The 8841-nt window shown below is 38.7% G+C and overlaps 2 protein-coding genes across 2 annotated transcripts; both read left to right on the plus strand.

Annotated features, from left to right (window-relative positions):
* Positions 1 to 4299: 4299 nt before the first annotated feature.
* LOC137714556 (uncharacterized) lies at positions 4300 to 7536 on the plus strand. Its single transcript, XM_068453748.1, has 3 exons — positions 4300 to 5826; positions 6034 to 6107; positions 6714 to 7536. The coding sequence occupies exons 1-3, from the start codon at positions 4300 to 4302 to the stop codon at positions 7534 to 7536; spliced, it is 2424 nt and encodes an 807-aa protein (XP_068309849.1).
* Positions 7537 to 7626: 90 nt separating this feature from the next.
* On the plus strand, positions 7627 to 8472 carry LOC137714557 (uncharacterized mitochondrial protein AtMg00810-like). Its single transcript, XM_068453749.1, has one exon. It carries the CDS (start codon positions 7627 to 7629, stop codon positions 8470 to 8472), a length of 846 nt encoding a protein of 281 aa, XP_068309850.1.
* The last annotated feature ends 369 nt before the right edge of the window (positions 8473 to 8841 follow it).

Genomic DNA, 8841 nt, shown 5'->3' on the forward strand with positions numbered 1-8841 from the left:
GCACGTTGCATCTCAGTGTGCTACAAAAGTTGATTCACCAAGGTCGTCTGCTGCGCAAGGGCACTTGTTAACTTTATAACTTGTCGAGACATGTGTTGTTTACCATTTGGGATAGAAAAACTTGGATGGCATACATCTCTTTGAGTAGTGGAAATGTAATGGACTTCGGGGGCGAGATTTGAGTTGGGATATGTCAAATTTACGGAGAAATGGGGTGAAAATACCCCCAGTTTAATCGTCGGTCTAGAAATAAGAACTCCAGAAGGTTGAACTGGTCTTGGACTGGTTAGGATTGCTTGGTGAGCCACGGGAGTGGGTTGGACCACGGAAATGGGTTGGGTCGCGAGACCAAGCCAGACTGCTGGCCAGGGCTGGGCAGTGAAAGTGTTAGTGCGCTGCGGGCCTGGGCTTAGCATTGCTATGTGGCATGGGCCTGGGCCGACTACTATGCGATGCGGGCCTGGGCTTAGCATTGCTATGTGGCATGGGCCTGGCAGTGCCAGGCTGTTGCTGCTGCGTCTGGGCCTATGCTTGTTCTTGGGCCTGTGTTGCTGAAGTGGCAACAAGCTGGGCTGCCTACAGGGTTTGCGCCTCTTAGGTCGTGGCCTGATGGTCCCACTGCCATGGAGCTGGCCCACTCCCCACTGCCACAGTGGTCCTTGTGGGTGCCATGGTGATGGCGCTCTGTGGTGGCAAAGTTGCTCATCTTGCCATCGTGTTGAGCTTCGCGGATCGTCATGGTAGAGCTACGTGCCGTCCTCCATCATTTGATTTGAATCTTTGAACGTAGGAAGTTCCATTCGTCGTGGTTTTCGAATTAGAATTAAAAAAATTCTAGAAATAACAAAGTATGAAAAATTTACAAACGAACGAGAAATGAGAAACTTTGAATGCGAGATTTTTCTTTGAGCGCATGAATCAAACTCTCAATGAAAGCACCAATTTTTGGATGCAAATTTCCGTTGTCTTATCCTTTGACGAAAATGCACCTGCAAAATAATAACACCTAAGATTAAGGCCAAAAGCATCACGCGCCCACGATGAATGGGGGGCTTTGGCAGAAGAATCTCTGATGCCAAAATTAGAATTTGAGAGAGTAAGTGTTTAGGAATTTTTTGGGGAGAGAACGGCCTAGCATTTTAGTGGTAAAGCATGGCAATTTATAAGGGAGTGACTGACCCTATTTGGAGAATAAAGGCCGGCCATATATGGTCAAATTGTGAGTGTAATTGCAAGATATTATGTGAAATAATATCTTGCAATTAACTTGGCAATTAATCCAAATTGAATTGGAAAATTGGAAGTTACCTACTGAGTGAGGATTTGATCAGGAGTGATGAGAGAGTTTTGAATAAATATCATTTTGATCACCTTTGACTCTTCCTTGATTGAACCGTTATTGTCTGTTGCATGTGCATGGAAATCTCGGTATGCCTCGAGGGTAATTTTGTCCTTTTAACCCAAAAGTACACATGTCGCTTCCATAATTTTCTTGATTAGTTTTTGCTCCACAATTGCCATATATAAGTTTTTCTTTCCAAAATGTTACAGTTTTAAACCAATTCTCATAAGCTACTCTCCACAATGCATATATTAAAATAAAAATTTGCATTTTTAGTTTATTTGGTATTGGAGAATGAAAAATATAGAATAATATTATAATATATATATATATATATATATATATATATATATATATGCATTGTATGTAGCTTTTGCGAGTTTAATATTGAATAATACTTGGACATTCACTAGTGATTACTTATTTATTTTTATTTTATCCAATAATTTTTAGCACATTTGATTGTTTTAAAAATAAATGTTATTTATTTCTTGAACTTAAAAATAAAATTGTCAAATAAAAAATAAAATATATTACTCAGATGAGTATCTAAATATTATCATTCAATATTTATAGTTGCCAAGGCAATTCATAACTGTAGTTTAACAGAAAAGGAAAGAAATCCCCCACGATCTTCTCCTATTTTGGCCGCCTTTGTGACTTTTGCTTTATGGCTAGGGTTTCACGGCTTCTCTCTAGCGATCATCTGTTGCCCTTCATCTCCATTCGATATGTCAATGAGTTGGCTGGCTGTGGCTACTCAGCCGTTTTACTTCGGCCATTATGACTATTACATCACGTTTGGGATTTGGGAACTCGAAAGTGTGTGTATATATATATTTACTAATTAATAAAACACTCATTATCAATCAAAATTCTATGAAATTACCAGTCTAATCCTCTAATTAAAACAGAATATGAATAAGAAATATGGAGCAAAAATATAATTTCACACAACCAAATTTTGTTTTTTTTTTTTTTTTTCAAAGTCTCACCTACATGTAATCCTAACATATCTCTAATTATAAAAAAATAAAAATAAAAATAAAAAACTTCTCACCTCCAAGTTTTCTATCACTCCCTTTCCATCTCATTCTATTTCAAAAACAAAAATAAAAAAATTTTCTCACACACTTTGTGTGTGCCCATATACTAGTATATATATAAACAAATTAGTGATAACACATTTATCTTGCATGCAACTTTTTCCGTTTTCGATAACAAGACGTAAACAACTATGTAATGTCTCGAGTGCAATTTGCTGCTTTCAGTTGTTCGAAAGATCAGAGATGGTGCAAAGTTTTGAATGGATTTGGCAGCTAGAATATGGGCTATGAACTTCTGTGAATTAAGGATCGACAAAGGAGAGGCGATTACTTGCTCATGAGATTATCTTATGACATGGTTTACGTACACAGCGTGGAAATAGAGAGAGGATTGCACACGTTTCAATTTTTATTAGAGTCACGAATACTATTTCCAAAATTTAACTATGGAATGTATTTGTGTATTTGTGCACGCGATATAACAGGAATAAACTGATGACACGATGTAAAACAATTCTTTGTGACTTTTATGTTGTTACGTCATGTTATCAACTTATTCTTGTTATATCGCATGCATAAATTGATGGAGTTTTGAGCTCCTCTTGTCCCACATCGGGAAACAACCATTTGTCAAAGGCTTTTATATAGGTCAAGTCCTTTCTCGACTATTTGGAATGAGGATTGAGATTTGGGCCACTAATTGTGTGAATTAGGCTTAATGATTATACCATAATATTAATTAATCAGGACAATGGCCTTAATTAAAAACGTTTTGATTAATTAGTTTTAATTTCGAATTAAGTTTTTAATTAAATTAATTAAAAACATTTTGATTAATAGACACAACTCTTTGGAAAGAGTTGTATAGCTTCAGATATATCCAAAAGGTATTTGAAGAGGTATGAAAGAGCCTATATAACTAGAGTCCTCAGTTCCATTGGCATATATCTTTTCTTCCTCTTTTTCTTCCGTACAAAATTCTTAGAGAGTAAACTCACAAAGCAATTTGCTAGAATTCTATAATCCAGTGCAGGTTGTAGAATTAGGTAGTTGTATCCTGGTCGAGCAGACGTTGTAGAACCACAAGCATAAGAGTGAGACGGAAATATTGTTCCAAGGACATAGCTTTTGCGCTAGCCTCTACCATCGATTCATTCAAGTTAGTATTATTATAATCTTTGTATTTATTGTGTAATTGTATTCTGTATTGCAAGTAATTTTGATAATAAATTATAAGTATATTTCTGTTAATTTGTTGTTTCTAAATTGTTCTCCAACATAAATATGCATAAATTATTCTTTAAGTTTATATTATCTTCAATTTATATTAGGTAACTGTGTAATTGTAACATTTATATTTTTTAAGATATGGTGGAATCATACTTGTTAAAATAAAATGCTAATTATAGCAACACTTCATGAACTACAATCATGGTACATGAACTAAATTCTTTAATTAATTTTATAGTACTGTTTTCATATTGAAAGTCCTCTGGGTATATTGTATATTATCTGTGTAATAGGGTTTGTGTCAACCCTAGTAGTGCTTTATCTAGTTGTATAAGTGTCTTATCTGGTTGGCAGCTCCGTAATTCAAGGAGCTTAATTATGTATAAGAGTCTTATCTTGTTGGCAGCTGGTTGGCAGCTCCTTAATTCAAGGAGCTTAATTATATTTCCTATGCCGACTTCTCAGCTTGATTTAAGGAAGTTCTAGGTTAGAGTCTTGAGTGTTGAGTGTAGTTTGCAACTCACTCAAACTCCTCTATATATTTGTATCATGTTTCTGTTCGTAGGGTACAACAAAATACAAAATACACAAACTTCAAAAAGTTAACATGGTATCAGAGCAGGCATCCCTCTGAAGCCTGTCTTTGAATATCTTACGTTGTGATTTCTCTTCAGCAAAACTATGGCTGATGAGCATTCGGAGGAAGAGAGCATCATTACTTCTCCTTCCACTCACATCTCTGAAATGGATATCAATCCAAATCAACGACTCAGTTCAGTGTTACTGAATGAGTTCAACTATTTACCGTGGGCAAGAGCGGTTAGTCTCGCACTAGGTGGAAGATCCAAACTGGGTTTCATCGATGGCAGCTTTCCTGCTCTTGGAGTCACTTCTCCTGAATATGGAGGGTGGCTTTGCAAAGATCAGCTGGTCATGTCATGGCTGCTTAATTCCATGGAAAGGAAGATTGCTGAGATCTTCAGCTATTCTGAGTCGTCACTCACTCTCTGGACAACAGTGAAGGAGATGTATAGTAATCAAAATAATTATGCCCGCATTTTTCAACTCAAGAAGGATATCTCCAGCGTTCAACAAGAAGGTAAAACCTTTGTTCAACATCTTGGCTCTCTAAGAAGCATGTGGAATGAACTGGATGTCTATAGACCTCACACCACTGATCCCATGGTGCTTCTTAAAAGAACTGAAGAATATAAGATATTTCAATTGCTGTCTAGTCTGAGCTCAGACTATGAGGATTTGAGAAGCCATATCCTCATAAATCCTGAGCTACCATCCTTCACTAGCATTTGTGCAACCATCCAACGTGAGGAAGTAAGAAGAAAAGTCATGAACAATGGTACAAAAACCATTGTGACTGAAGCTAGGGCGTATCTGACAAATGAAAAAAGATACAAAGGAAAAAACCCCCATCTAAAGTGCCTACACTGTGACAACATCGGGCATGTGAGAGATAAGTGCTGGATTCTCCATCCAGAACTTAAGCCAGATTTCATGAAGGACAAAACCATGCAGAAGACAAGTCGAGCACATCCTCGTGCCAACACCTCATCATCTTCATCTTTCAACAGTTCTGATCCATACAAACAGTTCACTGCAAATCCTGCTACTCTTATAAATGAGTTCGCAGCCTATCTCCATCAAAAGAAGGGTAGGGAAGATCGTGCTGCTGAACATGAAGATGGAAGTACCTCGGCATTGCTTGGCAAGTTTGCTGGTTTCCTGGCTGATGCTGATCGCTCACCTCAACAAGGCATGAAAGGTATCATGAATGCTTTCAAAACTGCTCTTAAAATGAATGAGTTGCATGATTTTTGGGTTGTAGATTCAGGTGCCACAGATCACATGACTAATCAAGTGTCAAAATTGCATAAATTCGAGAAACTTCATAAACCATCACATGTGTCTGTAACTAATGGTGAAGGTGCTAGGATTGTAGGCAAGGGAAAAATTCACTTGATATCTGATCAAATAGAGTCCATGGCCTTATACGTGCCTTCGTTTCCATTCCAACTTCTCTCAGTAGGAAAAATCACAAATTCCTTAAACTGCTTAGCCATTTTTTCACCAGAAAATGTCATTTTTCAGGATCTTGTCACCAAGAGGAAGATTGGTGAGGGATTTTACCTAGATGGTCTTTATTACATCTCGAAAAGCTCTCCCAGTGGATTACAAGCAAAGTCTATACCCGTACATGTCTCCATTCAAGACCAGTTTTTGTGGCACCAGCGATTAGCACACCCATCTCAACATGTTTTGTCCACATTGTTTCCAGATTTAGACAAAGAACAAATTCATTGTGAAACTTGCCACATGTCAAAGGCAACAAAGCTACCCCTTCGTTCATCTTTGTCTAGAGTTTTTCATTTTTTTGAACTTGTACACTCGGATGTATAGGGACCAACTAGTGAGTCTTTTGATGGTTACAAATATTTCATAACCTTTGTTGATGACTATTCAAGAGCAACTTGGTTATATTTGTTAAAATCAAAGAGTGAAGTGATGGAAGTGTTTAAAGACTTTCATAGTCTTGTTAAAAATCATTTTTCCTCTCAAATCAAAACTCTAAGGTCTGATAATGGCACCGAATACATGTCCCAAGTCATGACTCAATATTTGAGCAACAATGGCATCATGCATCAAACTAGTTGTGTTGGCACACCTCAACAAAATGGTATTGCCGAGAGAAAAAATCGAGATCTCCTTGAAAAAACTAGGTCATTGATGTTTCAAATGAATGTACCTAAACGTTTTTGGTCTCAAAGTGTTATGGCAGCCATTTACCTGATCAACAGGTTACCTAGCAGGGTTTTGGGGTTCAAATCACCAATGGAAATTGTAAAGAACAGGAAAATAGACCTGTCACATCTTAAAGTCTTTGGATGCATTTGTTTTGTCCATGTTCAGTCCTTGCATCGAGACAAACTTGACCCGAGAGCAACCAAATGCATTTTCCTTGGTTACTCATCCACACAAAAGGGATACAAATGTTACAATCCACAACTTAAGAGGTTAATTGTTTCCAAGGATGTCAGATTTCATGAAACTAACCCTTATTACAGCCAAGCTCTGGATAGTTCAAGTGAGGGGGAGAATTACTTGGAGTTGTTTCCATTGCCAAGAACTGAAATCCTTGCCACTGAAGTACCTGATGCAATGGGGCCTGTTCATCACACAAATATCCCTACTGAAAAGGACAACCAAGCCTCAAGTAATGATACCAACAATTCTGAATCAATCCACAGTATTGCTCCTGAGGAATCATTCTACGAGTTGCAATCGACTGCACCTCGACGCAATCCTACTCGTGAAAGACATCCTCCAGCAAGACTGCAAGACTTTGTCACTTACAAACCAAGACATCCACTGTCCCACTACGTATCCTATCACAAAATGTCTCCTAAACACACTGATTTCATGTGTACTATATCTGAGCATGTTGAGCCTCAGTCATTCCAAGAAGCAAATCAATCACCAGTTTGGCAGCAAACCATGCAAGATGAACTGCATGCCCTTGATCAACATAAAACCTGGAGTATTGAGACACTGCCTAAGGGAAAGAAGACAGTAGGTTGCAGGTGGATATACAAGGTTAAATTCAACTCAGATGGATCCATAGAAAGACACAAGGCAATATTAGTGGCTCGTGGCTTTACTCAAACATTTGATGTGGACTACAAAGAAACATTCGCCCCTGTTGCAAAGATGAACTCTGTAAGAGTACTCCTTTCAGTTGCTGTTAACAAAGGATGGCTTATGTTTCAAATGGACGTAAAGAACGCCTTCTTACATGGTGAGCTTGAAGAAGAAGTCTTCATGAGGTTACCCCCAGGCCATCCTCAAAGTCATGAACCTGATCTTGTGTGCAGATTGCACAAATCAATTTATGGTCTTAAATAGTCACCAAGAGCTTGGTATGCCAAGCTAAGTTCAGTCCTCACAACGGTTGGTTTTAAAAGAAGCAATGCAGACTCTTCATTGTTCGTACGCATGGGCACTGCTGGGAAACTGGTCGTTCTTGTCTATGTCGATGATTTAATCATCACAGGAGACAACATGGATGAAATAACTAAGCTCAAGCATTCACTGCAACAACGTTTTGCCATCAAAGATCTTGGCATACTTAGATATTTTCTTGGCATCGAAATGGCTACCTCTCCCAAGGGTTTCTTTCTCAGCCAACGGAAATATGTTCTGGACCTTCTTAAGGAAGCAAACATGAGTGATGCTAAACCTGTTAATACACCCCTTGACACGAAACTCAAACTTAGCTTGGAAGGGCAACCACTGCCCAACATCAGCTATTATCAGCGTCTTGTGGGTAAGCTGATCTACTTGACTATTACAAGGCCTGGCATAGCCTATTCAGTAAGCATTGCTAGCCAATTTATGCACTCTCCCACCATGGAGCATTTTAATCTTGTCAAGAGACTACTTCGGTATCTCAAAGGTTCAATAGGTCGTGGCATCATCATGAAAAAGAATGAAAGCACTGAGATCACAGGTTATTGTGATGCTGATTGGGCTGGCAACTCTATTGATCGTAAGTCTACAACGGCGTATTGCACATTTGTGGGAGGCAATCTTGTTACCTGGAAAAGTAAAAAGCAAGCCGTAGTTGCTCGATCCAGCACTGAGGCTGAATATCGCGCCATGGCATCTACTGCCTGTGAACTAATATGGCTGAAAGGTTTGTTGTGCGACTTAGGTGTCTCTACTACTCAGTCCATGTCTCTTTTCTGTGATAACCAAGCGGCAATGCACATTGCGTCCAACCCCGTCTTCCACGAGAGAACCAAGCACATCGAAGTTGATTGTCACTATGTCCGTGCATAGGTACAATCACAGGTCATCAAAACTCATTTTGTCAAGAGCTACGATCAACTCGCAGGCCTATTCACTAAACCTTTAGCATCACCTCAGTTTCAGCGGCTTCTCAGCAAGCTTGGATCCATCAACCTCCTGGATCCAGCTTGAGGGGGAGTATTGAAAGTCTTCTGGGTATATTGTATATTATCTGTGTAATAGGGTTTGTGTCAACCCTAGTAGTGCTTTATCTAGTTGTATAAGTGTCTTATCTGGTTGGCAGCTCCTTAATTCAAGGAGCTTAATTATGTATAAGAGTCTTATCTTGTTGGCAGCTGGTTGGCAGCTCCTTAATTCAAGGAGCTTAATTATATTTCCTATGCCGACTTCTCAGCTTGA

Source organism: Pyrus communis, chromosome 14 (genome assembly GCF_963583255.1).
Source record: "Pyrus communis chromosome 14, drPyrComm1.1, whole genome shotgun sequence".
Taxonomy (NCBI): domain Eukaryota; kingdom Viridiplantae; phylum Streptophyta; class Magnoliopsida; order Rosales; family Rosaceae; genus Pyrus; species Pyrus communis.

What these genes read in the sequence shown, in the direction of transcription:
- LOC137714556 (XM_068453748.1), top strand. Translation starts at nt 4,300, where the DNA reads ATGGCTGATGAGCATTCGGAGGAAGAGAGCATCATTACTTCTCCTTCC. An exon ending in TACAAGCAAAGTCTATACCC is followed by an intron (nt 5,827 to 6,033) that starts GTACATGTCTCC and finishes TCGGATGTATAG; the next exon opens with GGACCAACTAGTGAGTCTTT. An exon ending in GACTATTCAAGAGCAACTTG is followed by an intron (nt 6,108 to 6,713) that starts GTTATATTTGTT and finishes AGCTCTGGATAG; the next exon opens with TTCAAGTGAGGGGGAGAATT.
- LOC137714557 (XM_068453749.1), top strand. Translation starts at nt 7,627, where the DNA reads ATGGGCACTGCTGGGAAACTGGTCGTTCTTGTCTATGTCGATGATTTA.